The sequence below is a fragment of the Vespa crabro genome, chromosome 12 (assembly GCF_910589235.1).
Source record: "Vespa crabro chromosome 12, iyVesCrab1.2, whole genome shotgun sequence".
Lineage (NCBI taxonomy): Eukaryota > Metazoa > Arthropoda > Insecta > Hymenoptera > Vespidae > Vespa > Vespa crabro.
Window position 1 is genome coordinate 6,071,604 of NC_060966.1, and position 22,765 is coordinate 6,094,368.

Here is a 22,765-nt window from a genome sequence, read left to right on the forward strand (position 1 = left end):
TTATATGTATATATCACGTAAAAAATAGAACAATGCTTTCAACAATTGATAAACAAACAGATCGAACGAAGTTAAACTGCCTTTATCGATTAAGCAATTAAATTTTACATTTAAAAAGTTGAAATTGACATTGATTATATTTTTAATTTATTTTTTAACAATAATATTTTGTTAACAATCCAAGACGAAAGTTCCTGTATTTGCGTCGCTACTTACTGTACGACATTTATAATACATTTTTCATTAATATATTTATTTTCTAAAAAGAAAAGATATTAAACACTGATTGCAAATATTATTTAATAGAATGTTATAAAATAATAAGATTTACTCGAGATAAATAACATATTATATACTTGTATAAATGATATAAATATTAAGATTCTTATCTTATGTTTGTTAAAGTAAATACTTATTGAAAAATAAAAATTTAATTAAATTGACATAAAACGAAAATAAACAACGAATATTATCATTGTTAAAGTGCTATTTATTTAGAATGTCAATGAATATCTATATGTACAATATGTAGATTATAATCCTAATGATAATGTAATTGCTGGATTTTTGGATTGTGGAATGCCTATAATATAATTATATATGAATCAAGTTGATTTTCAAAAAGGGACTATCTCAATCAACCATAATTGATTCTATAGCCTTATATATGATAAATACATAACATTCAATAAATTCAAAATCTTCTTGTATTCTCTTTCTCTCAATGTATAACTCGAAATTGAATTTAAAAAAAAAAAAAAAAAAAAAAAGGAAAAAAAAATAATGAGTTACGATTTTCTTGAGTTAACATAAGTCTGAATATACGTGTGTGTGCGCGTGCGTGCATACGTGTGTGTTTGTGTTTGATATATCTTAAGCACTGTACAAAACCAGCAAACATAAAGTTATCTAATTGAAAGAAGCCTCAAGTAACAAGTGCTAACAGAACAACGTAACAACTCGAGGAAATCGTAGATAAAAACTGAGTATATAAATAAACATAAATAATACATATATTGAGACAAATGTTAAATAATTAATGTAAACATCTCTAAATCAATGATTATTAAGTAATTAGTATAGATTTTATACTATACAATTTTATAATCATGCACAGAGTGAAGTAAGTATTCAAATAAATGGCATTAACTATCATGGCTCTTCATTAATAATAAATATGTCATGTTGAATAATTTACATATACATATATATGTATATATATATATAATGTATTATATACTAAAATATAATCATAATATATATGCATATATATACATATATATACATGTATATATTTATATATATATATACACATACACATACATATATATAAGTTAATCTATTGAATATGCATTATTAAATTCTGAAAAATATCTTTTTAGTAAAATAAAAATATATTTTTAGTACTTGATAGATAACGAGTAATGAATAACTGACTTTGATATAAATAAGAACGATCAATCACATTATTGTGTCCGACATAATGGCACAAAAATTAAATAAAAGATTAATATGTTTTAGCATATAACTTTCAATGATAGATAAACAATGTGTAATTCTTCACCTTTAATCTATTAAATAAGCTCATTATTCTTCCTTTTATATATTAACATTGCGAATATGATATACTTTTCATGAGAATGTATTAACGAGACTACTAATACATTTTAATATCTGTCCAATGAATACTCAATGTATTTCTTTCTTAAAATTGCATTATATACAACTTTGCAATAGCTAAAGTGACGATTATAAAAACTTCTACTAAAAATATCTCTAGGCTTCAGCAGATTTGCAAAAATATATGGTAAAACGATTTAATAGATTAGAACAAGATTTGTTTAATATATTTGCTCTCTTTGTCATTTTTTATACGGTATATTGAGTAGAAAAGAAAAAAGCCGTATAAAATTCTTTAAAGAATAAAGTAATAGTTATTTAATTAGGAAAATAATAAAATATATTAGTTCAGAGCAATATCAGCAAATTTTAATCCATTGCCTTAACAAAGGATACAAATTGTTATAAAATCTGAAGTCACAAAACAATGCTAACATTTTTTTATAAACTTTATGCATATTGAATACTTTCAGCAGCAGAAATGCCACACAACGCTTATCTTTATATTCAAGATTAGTAAAAAATATAAAGATAATAAAATAAAGACCAGGCAAAGCACGAACGAATGTGTACTATAAAAATGACATACACGATTATTATATAGGCTTTAAAATACAATATGTTTTTCGAAGTTATTGTGTCAATTTTTAGAAGCTTCTGGATAAAATTGTATAAGTGCTCTCTAACTATTTATACTGCTGGGGTAGCAATTTTAATTTTAATAATGAACTATATTACTCTTAATATAATTGAAAATAAAGATACATTGAGAGCACAACGGTATAATAGAATTTATGTGCCTTTATGTGTAGTATTAACAAATATTTTATGAATTCAAGAATAAACAAAGTTTCTCTCATATATTCAAAATATACATTAATTCCTTTACGAGCATATACAAAACAAGTCTCTATTCTCTTTCCAGTTCAAATTCAAGTATATAAAATACCAAAATTATAATAGCAACTTTAATATAGCAGCATTTCTAAAAATTGTATATAATAGATTGAGACAGCCCTTTTTGATACACTCTTGTCACCTATATTAGTTAGAAGCGCTAACTTAATTTAGTGACTAGAATAATAATTAATACAATGACGACTATTATTGCAAGTAACAACAAAAGATAAACTTTTCGACGAAACTTGCTTTGGTAATTACTTCCCTTAACTAATTCTTGTGCTCCCAATTCAACATTACCATATACATTCTCTATATGGTTATCAACAGTGTCTGGAAAATAATGCGAACAATTTAATGAATTACTGAATTAATATTTACATTTGACATAAATCATAAACGAAATCAACTAATATAGAACATGTCTTTTTTTTTTTCTTTTTCTTTTTTCTAAACAAGATAAATTGATTATTAAGTCGACTTAAAATTGATTCAAAAAGAACGAAAAAAAAAAAAGAAAAAAAAAAAAAATACATACTGATAGTCTCTCCTTGTTGATATGTCAATGCTGCTAGTTCCCGCATAATTTGATTTACATCCAATATTTTTTCCTCAATGTTCTTTATCCTGTCTTCTCTCTCGAGCAGTAAACCTTGTTGAAACTCAAGTGTTCTAAGCAAGACACAAAAAAATCGACTTTACACATCCTTATCTTTAATAAATGGAAAAAAGTATTTTATAATCTCAAAATACCTTAAAAATGACTTACCATACACTCAAGTGCATTTTATAGCTTGCTCTTTATACAAATAATACATGATGGAATTACTTAATCTTTCACTGAAATTTTAAATTTAATCTATTTTCATATTTCTGCTATAAAATCCACAAACTATGACTACTTCATGAAAATTTGTTTAAAAAGTCCTACAGAGACATAATATTTGTGCAACTACATAACAATAGTTTTTATAAGAGATTGAAAAACTATTATCATTATACAAAACATAGAATGTAATAGAACTGGTTTTACCTTCACTAATTAAAAGTACAAGTAACTAGAGCCTTTCAAGGTCATAATAACCTTTAAAATTGAAAAAAAAAAAAAATATATCACATTCAAACCTTTGTGTTGCTCTGCGCTCGTCATCTTGAATTTGAAGCAAACTTTGTCTTTCTCCTTCATCATCTCCTTCAGAAGCATTTTCTAAATTACTTGTAGTCAAAATATGTCTCTTCACTTTTTCAGCAATTGACTGCAAAAAGTGTATTATGTTAAATAAGAATCAATTGATATATTACAGAATTTGATAGTACTATTTTAAACATAATAAAACGCTTTATACCCTTTGCATAGTAGAATATCGTTGTAATGCATCTTTAAAATCGGTTGTTAACTTTTCAATTTGCAATTTCTGTTGTTTGTCTCCTCGCCTCATCAATACAGTAAGTCTTGCAATATCTTTGCTTGTTTGAGTTACAACTTGATTTGTGCTGTCTTGTGTTTCGTGTCTAAGAAGCAATGATAAATAAATAATTATGAATTATGATATATATGTATATATCAGGAAGATGTAGTAAAATTACAAATTTATTACATACACTTTATCCCTGAGTCCTGCACTATCTTTATTTGTCCCAATGTTCTTATATGCACGTTCAAGCGTTCTCCAGTTTGTATTAATAGTATATATATTAGTGGTTATATTTTCACTGAGATTATAAAGTTCAGTAGGACTAAATCCTACATCAGGTACATCTGTCCGCTGGTCTGTGGACCCATAAGTTTGAGAACTGTGAGCCATTCTGTAATAAAAGAAACTTATTATAACAAAATTTCTCAATACGACAATTAATGTATTAGTTGGACACACATATGTAGATATATAATTATATATACATAGAACTTTTCCTATTAAAAATTTTCATGTTATGAGTAATACAAACTATTCCACAGACTATCTATCCATTTAAGGACAAAGGTTAATTATTTGTTGTCATAATAGTCCATTAATGAATACAATATATTATAGCTATAGCATTTACATTCAAGGTCATTAGAAAAAAGAAAATATATACATAAATTTTATTATTTTATTGTCACATATAGATAGATAGATAGATAGATAGATAGATAGATAGATAGATAGATAGATAGATAGATAGATAGATAGATAGATAGATAGATAGATAGATAGATAGATAGATAGATAGATAGATAGATAGATAGATAGATAGATAAACGCTTTGATATATATATATATATATATATATATATATACACATACATATATTCATTAACGATATATATATATATCATTAATAAAATTAATCATTGCAAAGAAATGTAAAAGAATTGAGAGGTCAAATTATTACATTATACGAATTAATGGATCAAATAGAATCTCTTAGAAATGAATAATTATAAATTAATATATGTATATAATATGTATATGTATATATATATAAACAATATTTAAATATATTGAAGAAATATATCGATTGTTCATCCAGCTTTGCAAAATTAAAAAAATGATTTTACGATGCCTGCATTGATTTTTTATACGAAACTTGTTGTAGTAGAAAGATTATTTTTTTTGTAGAATATCGCCATAATAAATAATTTTTAACTACACATAGAAACAATAGTACACGACAAACTAATACTCGCGTTAGACAGATTAAATTAGTATTTATTAGAACTTATAAATAATTGTCGAGGATGAGAGACGAATAATATCGAACATACCTGAGTAGATTTATCACAGATATTCTTAATATCTAGATATAGAAATTGTCCTGTTGTTTTACATTTAAAAAAAAACCGAGAGAGTTATCTCCGCGTACCGAACTTGGAAAATGACAGTTGCCTAAACGATCTAATGCACCGCCCATGTGACAATAGCCCCTTTGTATCCGAGAGACGTGAATATATTCAAGGAGCTGTTTTACCGTCTCGACAATTTTTTCGAGTCTTCAATCGTATAGAATATGTAGGAAAATAAACGAAATAATATATGTTTAAGAGTACGAAAATGTTTTAAAATTCTGACGACAATATATTATATTAATTTTCCTTCGTTCTACCTTTTCATTTTAATTTCAAACGAATCTCAAAAGATATTAATGAAACTAGAGAACCGCCGAAGTACTACCAAAGTCAAGAATCCCTTAAAAGAACATACCAATAATTAATTATTCATCCAATCGAAATACTAATTCTTATAAAATAATCTAAACATTGTAGGATATAAAATGAATGGAAAGCGATTGGAAATAAATTGTGAATGAAGAAAAAGATGAGAGAGTTAAACGTTTATTCGTCTGGATGTGGCTAAAGTACCGTCGAGCGTAAATCATCACCAACGAAGTCAAAAATAGTATTAAAACGTTTCTTCGAAATAAAGGAAATTGGTGAAATATCGTTTGTAATATATAAAAGGAAAATAAGAAAATCATTTTCCATTAATTATATCGATAGATCGAATTGATAAAGATTGACGGTGACTAAGGTTAATCTGCCCGTAAACATTGAATTGACGAGACGTACCGTACGGAAGTTCCCGAGTCCAACCGATAGATTGCGAAAGTCTTCAGAAACAACAACCGTCGTCGCCCGTAAGTAAACGCTCTAACGATATATCCCTTTTGCTTTAGTCGTAAGAACGAGCGATTCGAAACGGTCGTCTAGAGACGTCGAAAGGCGTCGGTGACGCGTACCTCATTTCAAACGTGTTAAGTGAATTCCATCGGGGGAATAAACGTGCGAGAAGGCCGTTGTAAAGGTACGAAGGAACTTTCTCGAGGCTCGTCGATGCCTCGTTTATAGCGAGAGCGAGAGCGAGAGAGAGAGAGAGAGAGAGAAATAGATAGGTAAAGAAAGAGAGAAAGAGACTTTAACGGTGGCGCTTTTAATATATTAGAAAACATTTCTCAGTAAATAATCTAGTTTAATACTTGTGCTTCGATTATCGAACCCTTCCCTTTTCTCTCTCTCTCTCTCTCTCTCTCTCTCTCTCTCGCGCTCGCTCACTCACTCACTCTCTCGTATTCGTTTCTTTCAACATTTTTTCCTCCTTTTTTTTCTTTTCTATTTCTCAATCGACGCTAAGATACACTTATACTTTTACGAAGACGACGACTAAGACGAGATTAATACGCGAGAACGACTGCCTTTCGTTTATGAACTCGAATGAATCGTTTCGATTGCTCGTCAGTGCACTATCTTTTGTTTTCTCGATTTGTAAAGTGCGTTGGACTCGTGAGAGAGAGAGAGAGAGAGAGAGTGTGTGTGTGTTGAGAGGGCAAATGGAAAGAGAGATGAGTGTATGTGATGTATGTATATATATATATATATATATATGAGTGAAAGAAAGATAAATAGATTTGAGAAAGATGAAGAAAGGACGCCAAACTATAGCTATCTCATATATACTCACGCATCTCTTGACGTTTTACTTTTATTTCTACGAATCTCTCCTCTCTCTCTCTCTCTCTCTCTCTCCCTTTCCCTCTGCTCTCTTTCTTTAGAACGAGCAATCTATTCTGTTGCATCGGAGAAATAAAAAGAGGATTAAATAAGTGTCGATTGAACATTATTGTCTACGTTATAAAAAAGAAAAAAGAAAAAACTTTATTAAAGAAGTTTAAGTATTAATCGGAATAAAAGAATCATTTCTGTAAGCGTTTATTCTACGAATTTCGAGGCAAGTTTTATCTGAAGATTCTTAGAGACACCCTCGCATCATCATTATCATTATCATTATCGTCGTCGTCATTGTCGTTGTCGTCATCGTCATCGTGATCTCGCTTGCTTGCAAATGCCAATTCTCTTTTTCTCGTTTAGGAGAGAGGGGGAGAGAGAGAAAGAGAGAGAGAGAGAGAGAGAAGATACCATCGACGTCGTATTAGGCGGGGCAAGGCGAGATGAAACGAAGAGAGACGAAGCGTCGTCGTCGTCATCGTCGTTGAGACGACGACATTCGGCTACGTCAAACGCGTTTACTTTTCCTTTATGTATAGTATCAAACCCTTCTCTTTCTCTCTTTCTTCTCCTCTCTCTCTCTCTCTCTCTCTCTCTCTCTCTCTCTCTCTCTCTCCCCATCTCTTTCTTATTCTCATGAATCTGTTCTCTTTTCTTTGTATTTCGATCTCTCAAGTGATAATTCAGCTAGAACGAAGAAGAAAAAAAATTAAAAATAAAAAGAAAGCAAATTATTTCGAGTGACAGAACCATTCGATTGCATTTCTCTCAACGTTTATCCAAATAAACATCTCGACATACTTATTTTTTTGTTCCGAGAGAATGAAACGTTGTAGATAATTTTCTCTCTCTCTCTCTCTTTTTTTTTCACCAAAGCAAAACGAATCGGCCTTGGCGTACTGCTTCGTGCAAAACCGTAAACAGCCGTGCAATACACTCGTCTCACTTCGTACCGTTCATCGATCATTAGCCGTGCCTGTGCACGCGTGTGCACGCATTTAGAAAGAGAGAGAGAGAGAGAGAGAGAGAGAGAGAGAGAGAGAGAGAGAGAGAGAGAGAGAGATGTGGATGACGGTAAACTGGCGGAGTAGTGGTAATGGTGGAGGGAACGAGAAACCCGAATGGTTCCGACGAAGCTCCTCTTCGGAACGCGTCGGCTCCAACTCATGAGTTCTCCTTCGTCCTTCGCTACCGGTTCACGTAGGTGCGTGCCTCTCATTGTTTTTTCCAATTATTTTTCTTATTTAATTACCTATTATATTCTCATTTATATATATATATATACACATACATAAGTACATATATATTATATATCGTCATCGTTCATATCGCGTATAGTGAATTTTATTCGAAAATATATGTTCCTCGTGAATAGTTAAGTTAAGGAGAAGTTTCATCGTTCGATCTTATTGGACTTTCTTGAAAACTATTTTTAATATATTATATTAGAAACGTTAGAATTTTGTCGAGATCGTTCGACAGACATAAATATTTTCTCGTCGGTAAGGTTGGTGAATTCTATCCGTCCATTGAGATATTTTCCTCACGATTAGTTTTATTATTATTATTGGTAGGACCTTAAAACGAAGCATCGATTCATTCATCTTCGTTTGTTGAAGAACGATTTATATTTTTTAACAATAAGAAAAAAAAGATGGATGGATGGGTGGTTATATTTCTTTCGTGACTTGCAATATGAAAAAAAGAGAATCCTTGTTGCATTTTAATAAGCCTCGCGACTCTTAAGTAAGAGTCTTTACATGGCCTCAGTTTATATATATATATATATATATATATATATATATATATATATATGTATATATATATATATATATATATATGTTTGTATACTTAGGATGAAAATCTTTGAAAGATTATAGCTGCATTCCTTTGTTTCAAAGTGTACACACACAGAGAGAGTTCACAAAACTTTCTCTTTTACCTTTGCTGACCTTTTCTCGTTCCAAATTTTTATTCAACCCTGTTTACAATTTCCCACATTCTAAAACTTATTTTCTAAGTATGTGTAAATATTATACGTGTAAGGTTGGCAATGGACGACGTGCTTCTTAGGACGAGGAAATGTACAATCGTTACGGTACTTTAAAGGCCAACCTCCAAGATTACCGTTACTTCACTGAAATTATTCGTCATTGCTTGTACAATTACTCGCGAATTAACTACTTCCATCATCGTTTTTGAAAATCTCGTTTATTTTATTTATTTTTTTTTTTATTTTGATTTTATTTTTTTTTTTCCTTACGTAGATGAAAATTGAAGACCAACTTGTTCGGCAAAAACGAATGATTGCATGTAATTTTCTAAAAATTCGAGAACTCACTTTTGTTTCTCGCACGTTCCAGAATCGGGTCATGACAAAAGAGAGATAGAGAGAGAGAGAGAGAGAAGCCTGGTTTCACAATCTACCTTTTGCAACAAAGAGTATCGATTTTATCGACTGATTTTACTTACCTTCGCCGTACACACGTCATGACACTATTATCTCAACCGAGTTTGCACAAAAATATGATTGAATGGAAGAGAAGAAAAAAGAACTATTAAAACGTATATATAAACATTATTCAGATAGATAGTATCGATACGACAAATGCATCTGTATAGTTTAGAAAAATGTTCGAATTTCGAAGCTTAGAATATTTCAAATTTATTAATAATTCGAGTATTCGCAAAAATCGTTTCCTTTTTTATTTTATTGGTTTTCCGAGAATTGGCCGATGCACATCGAATATTAGAAACAAGCCCGGTTCGACATAGGTAATTATTTGATTGGCGGAGGTAGTGTAGCTATTTTTGAAGCCACATCCGTAAGGCTATATTCAACAACGGCGGCCCTGTACTTGTTCTCGTAGATCTAATTTTGGATATCGAGAAATTTCCTCGTCTACGCGTAATTTTATTTTTCACTTTTTTCTTATCTTTTCTATCTCTATTTATCATCTTTTTTTTTTTTTTATTTATCTTTCTCTCTTTTCGTCCATCGATCATCAAACATCCATGATTCTAAACTCTAGTCTCGAGTAATTCTCGACCCTTCCACCGGATGAACGGTCCATGGGATCGTTAGATCCGAACGATTGCTTTCCTCCCTGTCGTTATAGTTTGTCGTTATTCTTTTTACTCGTGATTTCTCGCCCATTATTAAACTTTTACCTTACGATAAAATACAATAGTCTTTTTTTAACATTAGACTAATAATAATCGAATCTCATATCTTCCATGTTCGTATCGTATAATCATGTTTCAGATATCATGAACAATTTCAAAGAAGTAAAAGTTGAGAACCACTCCAGTTCGAACTTGCTAACATAAGCGATTTAACGATTGTTAGTTTATCTCTAGTATACTTTTACATATAATCGGTCGATGTGCGAATTTTTTTTTTTGTCTCTCTCTCTCTCTCTCTCTCTCTCTCTTTCTCTCTTTCTTTCTCTCTCTTTTGTTATAAACAAAGATAAAGGATTATTTGATCGAAGTGTTTTCTCGATAAAAGAAAAAAAATGAGAGGTTCTTTGTACCAATTTGTTATCGCGCGTTATCTGGTAATGCAAGCCAGACGTGGTATATGATTCATACCGCTGTCTATCGAGTTACTTTCAGTGGTCTCTTGAGTTGACGCTGTTTTGTTTGATATTCAGCGATAACAAGGAGTATACAGCTGACACATTTAAACTAAAATCCATTAAGAAAAATAATATTTTACTCTATTCCTTAAATTTATCATTCTTACTTACTATTATTAACTCTAACAATAAGTGGTGAAATTGAATCAACAGTTGTAATATTATTCAGGTTAACGGCAAATGTAAACGTTCATTATTTATCGTTATTTGCAATTATTCTATTGTCGATTGATTCGATATAATTGAAATACTTTAAAGAAAACCTTTGTAATCTTGGAAGATCAAATGAACGATCTTGCCTGAGAGGCCGGGTTTAATGAAGCGGCCATTTTGTGACACAAATCGAATCCTCGACTCGAAGCACCATCTAGGAGCAATTCACAAAAAGTTTGATGGTATCGTGCACTCTGAAAGAAAACAAACAAAACGAAGAAGAAGAAGAAAAAAGAAATACCATTGAGATCAATTAAAGACTATAATAGAAATTATAATAAAATTAGGTCGTAGATCAACGGTGATAAAACGAGAAGAGTCCTTTGACACGACAAACTTGGTTATCTATAGGCTAAGGTATAGATAGAAATAAAAAAAGATATAGTTAAGAAGATTCAATCGATTTAGTTATATACGTTCTTGGAAAGCCATATGACGGTTTTTCTTATCATCGAAGGAACGAAAAAAGCATGACGTTTGACGTGTACATAGATACATACACATATATATATATACAACATACATACGTGGCCTCTTTGTCACGGTGGACTTAACAAACGCTCATCCGACTATGAATAGACGCACTGATTTCCTTTCAGTTTGCTAGAGAGACTATAGTTTACGCCTATGGACGGTATATAACACGACTACGACGAGCTACCAGGGTCATAAGCTTGTCCTAGTTCAACATTTCGTACTGTTTCTTGTTTATAATGTCTCTAACAACAAAAATAATTCAAAGACAATGTATTCTATCGTATCAGTTATCTAGAATCATGTTGTATTAGTAGATTACAAAAGTGATTGTCTTGTAAGACATACATTTAAAAGTTCTCGTCGCCTATTTTATCTACGTTTAATTATTTAGCTAAGAAAATTTCTACTGAGTTTCTACGTCAGCTTAATAAAAGTTTTATATTGTCATTGAACATACAAAAAAAAAAGTAATCTCGTTTTTGACCATGAACGGTGCAAGGAGGTTGCGCGAAAGGTAGAGAGTGAGAGGATCGATAGCAATGAGAGGAGGTTATCGATTGGAACGTTTCCTAATGTCATGGACGAAGCTGAATGTATCTTGCAGAAACACGAGGGCAACATGTTTGAGAAACACGAGGTGAACTCTCTCTCTCTGTTTCTCTCTCTCTCTCTCTCTCTCTCTCTCTCTCTCTCTCTCTCTCTCGACGTACGTCACACACATTTACGTAAGTTGCACGTTTTTTCGCTAAGTTGTGTCCTAAAAATAATTTCAAATGTTACCGAAGATCAATTGTATCCGCAAAAAGGAAAATTATTTTTACAAAGAATTGATTCAATGGGATTAGGAGGAGTATGTATGTGTATTGTGGGATGTCAGAGTGCGCGGGCGCAAGTCTTGTTTCTCTAATTTCCAGGCCATGAAGAATCTGACCTGTTTTGTTGCTTAATTCTTTTGCAAGTTTTCTCTTCATAGTTTTCTTCTATCAGTCGGTAGGAATTTCGAAAAATGTTGTAAGCGTCGTCAGACATAATGGTAGCTTTAGGCATCGAGCGAGAATAGTAGGGGCCACCCCTCTGCTTTGGCATTTCCGTCCACCCCCGAGACAGGCAGCCTTCCCTACAACTTTCCCTCGACCGTGCACAGAAGAGGCGTTGCCCTGGCGCTTTAACCGCTCCACGACCGACCTATGCGTACCTCCTTCTCCCCTTTTCCGGAACAACTCCTAAAAGTGCTCTGTCTTTAACGAGTCTCGACCAAAGGAGCCAGACTTCGACGTGTAAAAATAGAATTTCGTGTTGTTAAAAAAAGAATCCTCTGGAAACGAGAAGAAATTGCATTTTTCTTTTCTTCGAAAATTCTTCAAAATATTCTTTCGTGAAATTATTAGTAAAACATATCTTTGAGATGATAATTCATACTACACGCGTTAGCTCTTCCAATCGAGAATCTATTTTTTATTTTTATTTTTTTTTCTATTTCCTGATAGAAAACCTCTTTAGGTATCGTGGTTCATCCAGCGATATTTCTTTTACAAAGGTTGGCAACTGGTTCGCAAACCTGTATATACATGTATACTATTGAGAGAGGAGAAGAACGCTTCTTCACACAACGACCACAACTATGGTGTACAAAAAAAAGAGTAAAAGAGATGTAGTCTCGGGAGAAATATCCATGGAGGGAAGAGCCTTCTCTCTTTTCTTCCTTATTCTACCTTTACGTCACTCCATTGCTATCTCTTTGTCTCCTATACCGCCGACACAAGCTTCTCTCTCTCTCTCTCTCTCACCCCCTCCCCTCCCCCTCTCTCTATCCCCACTTTTCTTTTTATGTACCATGATCTCTCAAGGACTACTTCGCTTCGAGGCTGCGATCTTTTTCTACCTCGAACGTTATTCCGATTTAAATTTCGCGCTCTTCGAACGAATCCGCCATCTTTTCTCTAATACCCGTTATGATAATTTTATCCGTCATTAATATTGCTTCCAGTATTATCTTTCTTATTAGAATAATTGATTTTTTATTAGGAAAGTTTCATTACTTCATCGGGAATAATTAGAACATTACATACGACTTATTTGGAATTTTGAATAATTCGTTTAATCGTATCTTCAGATATCGAATGTGCTATCTATTTTAGAATTAAATCATTCGTAGGAAATATAAACGAGAACAGAAGCACAACTTGCTATAATAGTAATTATTGCATCACCATATATAACTGAAAGTAAATGTAATAGATGCAAGCGTAATTCGATGCATATTCTTTAAGTATACTAGGATAGGATGATCTAGTTTACGATTTTATTTTGTTTCGTCTTTACAAATGCGTCAACTGAAAATGATAAATACCACTACGTGAAAGTATTTTGCAATACAAAAAATAAGTGCAAGCTTTAAATTCTCCAACGAATTCCATTTGTGGATTTCGACGAATTTAAAGTACTTAGAGACAAAGAGAATTTTATAATTATGCTTCTCACGACATGTTTATATCTTTATTTGGTAACCGCTTGCAAAATGATGTACGTCATAGAGGTGTGTTTATCATCACGTGCATATTGTCGATAAAACTAACCTAACCTGTTAATCTTCCACACGAATCATTTCTTCGGATAATAATATAACGTAATGATTTACAAAGTGAATTGAATGAGTTTCGAATACGAAGTAAATTTCGTACGAAGGTCAAGGCACGCACAACTGATAAAAAAATATTCATATTTCGACGCGCTCGTATCACTTTTATTTCGATCATTCATTTAACGTTTGTGCATGTCAATAGATAATAACATTGCATATCTAAAAAACACGAAATCACATGAGAAATGTTTGAATAATATTTTGTATTACTTATAACGATTATGCATATGTATGATGCGTTCATTAGATGTATTTAAATACATTGTATACGTTTTTTTTTTCTTTTCTCTTCATGAAAACTTGCACGAGTGTAGTTGGTTTTATCACGTTACTCGGCCAACGGAAGTGCAACATTAATTTTTACATCTGCATCCGTCGTCGTCGCTTGAATGATTACTTTGCACACATTTCTCGTTATATCGTTTTTCCAAGTTCTCTTATTTCCACCGAGTTTTGATGTCCCTTCGTCAGCTTCTTTATTCTCTTTTTTATCTTTGCTTTTTGTTCTCGTTTTCTAACAGCGTCACGCGAAATTTCGACCAAGTTGTCGATGACGATCAATTAGAGCGCCAAAATTTAAATAAGCTTTTTATGTCTCACAAATATAATAATGTATTGTTGTTATGCATGCAGTTGAGAAATTGAGAAATTGAAAATGTATTTCCCTTGCAGTTTTATTTTCATCAATCTTGCCACACGATAGATCGAATCATTTGGACGTGTGGCCAAATGAATGTTTTGTGTATCAAAAAAACATTCTTTGTGTGTAGTGTTAAAGAATTCCATGAAAGAAAGAGCTCGAAGTTAAGGAGATATTTTTCTTTCTTTCTCGTGAAGTGAAGATTCAACCGCGAGTATACGCGTGCGGGGCGTTGTACTCTGGTACGTTTGCACTTTGTAGTAGTGCGCGCGTGCGTGTATATATATATATATATATATATATATATATATATATATATATATATATATATATATATGTATTACTAGTTAGAACGCGACGAATCGTATATACAGGGTAGTTCAAATAAAATGTAACAATGTCTCGTTCGCATATAGATGAACCGCTATATGCAATGATTTCTAAGGCAACAATTTGTGACATTTTATTTGAACCACCCAATAGGTGGCTTGCGTATATACATGGTTTGTAACAAACAAACAAAAAAAGAAAAGAAAAAGAAATTAAAAGGAAAGAGAGGGATGCTGAGTGCACCTGCGCATTTGGAAGCTATCAAAGAGATATGTAGTTCAGTTTTGAAAGGCAAGAGGCAACCGCACTAAAGGATTTACTCTTATCACGAGAAAATGTGCTAGAGAAGATTCGATGGACAAGCGTCGTTTCGTACCGCCATCCACAAACCCGGGATAATCTCGGTGGTATGGCGATCAAAGCCGGAGGGAGCCGACCTTCGCCGAACGAACGAAGGCCGGGATGGCCTCGGCGAAATCGGCCGAAGGGGTGAGCCGAGACCGACCGAGGTGGGACGAAGGAAGAAAGGAAGGATGGAAGGGGTCATTGACCGTCTGACCATGAGCCGCGCCCCACATATATATCTCTTCTCTTCTCCTATATACGCTTCTCTTTCCTTCCTTTTTACTCGATAGAAGAGAATACACGACGTTTCTTCCTTGGAGATCGAAGCCGTTGTTTTCTTCAAGTTTCTCGGAAGGTCTCTAGTCACTCTCTCTTTCTAATTTCGTGACCAACCATCACGTGTGTGCTTCTCCTTTGTATTAGAGGCTTCTCCCCAGAGAGAGTATCCTCTTCTATACTTCGTCTTCGTCGCGTTCGTATGTATCAAATACCCAAAGTCATTCGATCGTTCTTTTCGTAAACCGAAACTTGCTTACTCATACTTTATCTTTTCTTTCTTTAAAGTTTCAGAAAAGTTTGCTAAGTTATATTTCGAAAAGGATATTTCTTTTTATTTTTTTATTTTTTTTAATATATAAAGAAACGACAAAGCTAACGCCATCTACATAGGGGACAGTGGTTCTCAGTCTCTTATCAATCTATATCGGTCGATTATTTTTTATGATGAAATAAAAAGATAAATGAACAACAACAACAAAAAAAAGAGATTGTTATGACGTCAGAACGAACGTATAATCAATATTATTATAAAAATCACCGATACGATGCAATCGTGAATGGAATTCTTATATTAGAGATAGCATAAGGGTAAAAAGAGAGGTTTACTTTATCGACTTTGTTGTGCCGCCATTTTGATTTTTAATGGATCACTTGATGGGGTTCAAACACTCAGTTTGTCAAAAGGGGCAATTTAGCGTTATATCGATTATAGAGATATAATATCAGACATTAAGGAATATATTATGTTATCTCGTTTGTTTTAGCTTTCTAAAGGAAGTTCTGTATGCTGTGATTTATCACTAAGGGGGCCAACCTACGCGCAACAACGGACAACCCCACAGGACCGGGGGGTGCTTCTCGTGTCTCGGGAGGAAGGTCAGGGTCTACAAAAGTTACGCCTTGACAGTAAAGCGATCATACGCGAGCCGCTTATTACACCCAATCCTGCGTGTTGCATTTTCACTTGTAACACTGAGATTAAAAAAATTCGATGCCTTCCAGGGACGATATTCGCTCCCTATCCACTGAGCAACGCTGGATCCCTCCTTCAACTGTTAGACGCGATGCACTCACCCCAGAAAGCAGAAATGATCTCATCTTTAGAAAGGTGCGGGGTATTCTTAACAAGCTCACACCGGAAAAGTTCGCAAAGCTGAGCAACGATCTGCTCAATTTTGAGCTCAACTCCAATGTAATTCTCAAAGGTGTCATATTCTTGGTAAGTACGAAACGAGTAAGATTGACTCAACATTCGGGGAACATTTGTTATCTTTCTTATCGCCAGTGTCATTCGTTTGGTATAGTATACTTATCGGAAATGAATAAAGTCGCATGGTTGATAACGAACCATTTTACAGATCTTTGAAAAAGCACTTGATGAGCCCAAATACAGTTCTATGTATGCACAGCTGTGCAAACGGCTGTCCGACGAAGCTGCAAACTTTGAACCTCGAAAATCGATCGTTGAAGGTCAAAAAGCTCAAAGTACATTCAGATTACTCCTACTTAACAAGTGCCAGGACGAGTTTGAAAATCGTTCGAAAGCAAGCGAGGCGTTCGAAAATCAGGATGAACTTAGCCCTCTGGATGAACATCACCGGCAGATCGCCAAGCGTAAGATGCTTGGCCACATCAAGTTTATCGGAGAACTTGGAAAGCTTGGGATCGTGTCGGAATGTATTTTACATAATTGCATCCAAGAATTGCTGCATAAGAAAAGGCGAAGGGGATCCAGGGGGGACAACGCCGAGGATATCGAATACCTTTGCCAGATTATGCGTACCTGCGGCCGTATCCTTGACTCGGATAAAGGCCGCATACTTATGGATCAATACTTCACACGTATGAACTCCTTGGCAGAGAGAGGTGATCTTCCTTTACGCATTAAATTTATGCTGCGTGATGTCATTGAATTACGCCGTGATAATTGGGCACCGCGTAAGGCCACAACCACCGAGGGCCCGATGCCTATCAATCAAATCCGCAATGATAACGAGGAGACTTCGAGGGGTAATGGCTTCCATAGACGAGAGGATCGCCTCGGAGCTGAGTTCTTAAGAAAGATGGGTCGTGGCGGATTAGAAATGGACATGATGGGAAGTATTCCTCTAACTTCCCCTTCGTTTGGCATGCCGTCTCCATTCAGTCCGAATGGATTCTCAACTACTCCCGGAGTTGGTTATGGCCGTCATAATCAACGTAACCAACCAGGATTTTACCAGAACCAGAATCGTCATCCGAATAACTTCCAAGGAAAACACAATCAACAACAGCATAATTCATCTCAGAATTTTAATAATAGTGAGCTATTCGTTGAATTCATTATATATATACACACACATATATATATATATATATCTTTTTAGATTAAATAATACTCATCGATCTTTATTCTCCCATTAACAGATAGTACTAAGGAACTTCGCTTTAATAAAAACAAGATGCTACTTGGACATCCAGAGGAAGTGTCTCTGAGACCTTCGGCCAATTCTATGATGTTTAAGCAGACTAACATCAATCCCAATCTACCTCTGAATAGCGGTAAGCAAGCGCCTCCCCTCCCCCTTATGACGGATCGTTATACCTTTTATCGTAGTGTATAGTAATATGAATTAGGATAATATATTAAATATGAAAATTTTTAGATTTGTTCCCAGGACGAACATCGGATCTACCACTTTTGCGCACTGCCACACTCAAACCCAGTTCGCCTTTGTTACATAAAGAAACGCCTCCTTCGATCATAATTAAACAGGGACCTTTAGATAAGAGAGAGAAAGCTAGAGAAAAGAAGGATAAAGGTCCTTCGAAGGAAGAAATCTTAAAGAAGGTGAATGCCTTGATGGACGATCTTGCTAATCATACCAATATTCAGGATGCTATAACAGCCTTCAAAGATCTTAAGATACCCGAACGATTTTTGCGTCACGCAATTTGTACGATATATTCGAATACATTGGACCGCGGAGACTCCGAACGAGATCTTGCTGCCAAACTCGTATCCGAATTGAAAAGAGAAACTATTATTAATGCACAACAATTGCACGAAGGGTGGAAGGAATTGGTGGCCAGTATACCAGAAAAAGAGAGCGTGCCTTGTGTAACATCTCACGTTGCTTTATTAACAGCCAAGGCCATTGTGGACAACCTGATACTGTTAACTGATCTTACTTCTGTAACGGAGAATGGCCAATATCATCCGCTATTTCTACTGACGCTTCAACAACTTCATCGTACTCAAGGAAAAGCAAAACTCTTGCAGATTTTCAACAGCAGCAAAGTAAATTTAATCAGCCAGTTACCGGAAGCAGACAAAACAAAAGAACGACTAGGAGAAATCCTCGAGGACAGAGAATTAACATTCTTGTGTCCACTTCTAAGGATCCAAGGAGATATGTGGCGTCAAATACAAATTGACTCAACTCCAAATGCACTTTACAAATGGATTAAGGAGAAATTAGATCCGTTACACTACTGCGATGCTGCATTCATTAACGCATTGATGAATGTTCTTCTTAAATATATAACTCAGGTTAGTTATTATAGAAAAATAATATTCCTTGTATATTCCAACGATGGGGGGGTGGGTGGTACCATTAGGAGTATATATAATTTTTTTTAATAATAGGAAACAACATTGGCGCCTGGTGTCGATAAAACTCAGTCTCCTGATAAAGATTTGGTACAAAAGGAACGTGTATTATTGCGTAAATATGCTGGCTTTCTTGACACATTCCTTAAGGCCCTTGAGTCACAAGTTACAGCTCTCCATGCGTTACAAGTCTTTTGCTATTCGCAAAGTTTTCCTAAAGGAATGCTGAGAAGATGGTTCGTGGCACTTTACGAATTTGGAATCATCGAAGAAGATGCCTTTAGCAAATGGAGAGAAGATGTCACTGATGCTTATCCTGGAAAGGGCGAAGCATTGTTCCAGGTAAGAAAAGGAAGAATATCGTTGAAATAATTTATATACCTTTCTTTCCATTTTAAGAATATTTCTTGGTGTAACCATGCGATTGTCCATCCTGCGTCTGATGATGTCCGTTGTAATAAGCATGTACTTGAACATTTACACGTCATAGGTGTTATACATATAATTATTATCTAGGTGTACCGTTGGTTGCTCTGGCTCGATAATGCAGATTCTGAAGAGGAGGAACATGAAAACGATGAAAAGAATTAATTGTGAAGGCCCCTGAAAAGGATGTGTTTTTCAGACTACCTATAATTTGGAATAGGGTTTTATTATCTATATTACTGAACCACTATGGGGTTTCAGTTTCACTGAATTGAGTTATCTCCACTCAGTACTATCAACATCTTGTTAGTCTGTCGAGGCTCTCGTATAAAGGAAAGGTTTTTAAATCGTGTCCAAAATTATTGGATAGATGACAAGCCTTCGAGATATATGACAGGCTCCGTAAACAAGAAGTTCTAGAAGATTTTAGATAATTGCATATTAATATGATTTATATTAATATTGGGTCAGCAGGTATCATGAGACGTCGTTGTTTCGATTATCGGTGTAGAAAAGAAATGAATTGAAACGAATTGAAATGAATTGAAATGAAAACGTAACGAAACGAAACGAAACGAAAGGAGAAAAATTAGTCTGGTGATTTGTGTTGTCCAAGTTTTTGTCTAGTATTGTGCATGTGTCGCGTTTTGTAAGTCTTTTTTTGTCTCTGCGACAACTTGCGAGTCGCTTGTTATCTCTGTGTACCAGCTTTTACATTTATTAAGATGAATTATTACTGCTACCTACTATTATTATTATCATCATCATGATTACTTATTACTATTATTATTATTATTATTATTATTATTATTATTATTATTATTATTATTATTATTATTATTATTATTATTATTATTATTATTATTATTATTATTATTATTATTAATATTAATATTAATAATATTATTATTATTATTATTATATTATACATACAATTGATTACGGCTATAAAAAAAAAGGAAAAAAAAAAACATTTACATTTATTATATTAAAGAGACGATCACACACAGGCAGGACTGACTCAGTAAAAAAAAAAAAAAAAAAAAAAAAAAGAAAAAAGAAAAAAGAAAAAAAAAGAGAAAAAAGAGGAAAAAAAGAAAAAAATCGATTACGAACGCAAATCAATTTTTGGAAAGTTGCAAGTAATAATTTAATGGAAAGTTCGTGATACAGTATAAATGTCCTGAGTCAGATATATAAAATACTTTAAATGACCGATTAAACATCTGTTTTTTGCTGTAATATCTACTTGCTGCGGCGTGATTCTAATAAGTACTAATCATTTACCAATTATATAACAACCAGCAGCCAACATCACATCCACGTAACGTAAAATAGCAAAAATTAGTGACACGACTAAATCGTATTTAAAAAAAAAAAATAAACATACCTTGGTGTAATTTATTACAGATGGTTCCCTGTGGTTCTGTCGTTAATCGACCACCTTTACCTTTATTTCCTGCATATAGAAATCTTCTCCCTCGTTTAAAATCATTTAAGTACGAAATGGATTTTAGTTTATAAACGTTAATTGCATAGTTTTGTCTATTGTTTAGTGCAATATCGCAATTTAAGATCGCTGGGCGAGAGCTTGTTGTTACAGAAGACTGAAAGAGAGAGAGAGAGAGAGAGAGAGAGAAAGAAAGGGAGAGAGAGAGAGAGAGAGAGAGAGTAATGAGAAAGAGAAAGAAATGAAAGAAAGGAGAGAGTAATCATACTAATTCTTTTCTGCGGTATGCTCTAATCATAAAAGAGTACTTATGTAACAACTTAGCAGCTAAAAAATCGGTTACTATAATTGTATACATTTTCATTTTTATAAAGACCAATGTTAAACTCGTGCGTATATACAGTATACAGGTATTGAATATTGGCACAACGATTTGGATAGATTTTTGTTATTTATTATCCTCATAATAATGATGTACATATTCTGATTATTCAAGAATCTGTATTTAAACTTTTATCGCTGGACTGAAAAGTGTTATATTTAAATGGTCACGTTTATTTAATGTATGCATTATATGCTCGCGGAGCTTCATAAAATCGGATATAATATATTCGAATTGTTTATCTAACCAATTCCGTAACGTGCATTATTATTAGAGAGAAATGAAAGAAAGAAAAAAAAGTAAAAGAGAAATCAGTCTTCGAACACACACAGAGAGAAATAGCATTTAAGACTCGCTCACAAAATCTCAATTACATTCTTTTGAATCTTTACACATGCTCTACAAAAATTTCATTTTAATAAAAAGTTTCAAAAAGGAAAGAAAGAAAAAAAAAAATAGGAAAAAGAAAATAAGATAACAAAAAAAAAAAGAACAGATAATGAATCATGCGTATCCGATGTATAATTTGTCCCATCTTTGTTTTATAGTAGAGTTTTGGATGAGAGTCCTATTTCAAGATGGAATTTAATATTCATTCTTTTTTTTTTTTTTTTTTTTTTTTGAACATAATATTCTTTGCACACGAAATATATTTGTAGACATTAGCGTAGTATTTAATGGGTATCTGTGGTATATTTATATGTTTCACCGATTGCTTTATAATAGAGATACAAACCGTATATAAAAAGAAAAAAACATGGCTTGTACGTCAAATTAACACAAGCCATATAAAATAAATATGTCAATCGTATTTTAGTTTTCACTAAACGATATTGTATGCAAATTTCGTTAATTTATTTTTCACACATGTGTAATTTATGAAATTCAATTGAAAACACAAACAATCCATGTATAAATATTTCGTCAGTATTATTTCTTGCATAATAGATTTAAACATTATAACAATTTTTAATTGGCTATAGACATTAAAAACAATGAAAACTTCTTTTATCTCTATCAATAAAAGCTGTTCCTAGAATCATTCGTTATTTCTAACTCTCTATTATTATTATTATTTCCTTGCAGTTATTGCATATTATATTATACATCTTAGAGATACATTAGTATCCTTCTAATTTGGATTATCGGATTATTAATTTGCTTAAAATGCATCTTATGGATATTCGTAATTACTTCTTTTTATTTTTTTTCTTTTTTTTTTTTTTCTTTTTTTTTCTTAGGAAAAAAATCAAATTTTTTTTTAACAGATTAGCTAAAGCAAATTTAAACTAGACTTGATAAATATCTGCATTATCGATGTTACATAAGAGTATTTTCTTTTTCTT

General features: G+C 33.0%; 2 protein-coding genes across 8 annotated transcripts; one reads left to right on the forward strand and one right to left on the reverse strand.

The window, feature by feature from the left end:
• Positions 1-469: 469 nt before the first annotated feature.
• On the reverse strand, positions 470-6,190 carry LOC124428396 (t-SNARE domain-containing protein 1). 2 transcript variants are annotated; one of them, XM_046972361.1, is made up of 6 exons: positions 6,071-6,190; positions 4,123-4,326; positions 3,867-4,032; positions 3,646-3,776; positions 3,059-3,192; positions 470-2,853 (listed from the first exon to the last, which is right to left on the reverse strand). In XM_046972361.1, exons 2-6 carry the CDS (start codon positions 4,323-4,325, stop codon positions 2,678-2,680), a joined length of 810 nt encoding a protein of 269 aa, XP_046828317.1. In that variant the 5' UTR covers position 4,326; positions 6,071-6,190; the 3' UTR covers positions 470-2,677. The 2 variants fall into 2 exon arrangements, with proteins under 2 accessions (XP_046828317.1, XP_046828316.1); XM_046972360.1 differs by lacking the exon at positions 6,071-6,190 and adding an exon at positions 5,270-5,427.
• Positions 6,001-20,329, forward strand: LOC124428390 (eukaryotic translation initiation factor 4 gamma 2). 6 transcript variants are annotated; one of them, XM_046972347.1, is made up of 8 exons: positions 6,001-6,138; positions 16,334-16,445; positions 16,572-16,788; positions 16,928-17,870; positions 17,976-18,110; positions 18,215-19,101; positions 19,198-19,503; positions 19,678-20,329. In XM_046972347.1, exons 4-8 carry the CDS (start codon positions 16,967-16,969, stop codon positions 19,750-19,752), a joined length of 2,307 nt encoding a protein of 768 aa, XP_046828303.1. In that variant the 5' UTR covers positions 6,001-6,138; positions 16,334-16,445; positions 16,572-16,788; positions 16,928-16,966; the 3' UTR covers positions 19,753-20,329. The 6 variants fall into 6 exon arrangements, with proteins under 6 accessions (XP_046828303.1, XP_046828300.1, XP_046828302.1 ...); XM_046972346.1 differs by lacking the exon at positions 6,001-6,138 and adding an exon at positions 6,167-6,305; XM_046972348.1 differs by lacking the exon at positions 6,001-6,138 and adding an exon at positions 8,074-8,207.
• Positions 20,330-22,765: the final 2,436 nt, after the last annotated feature.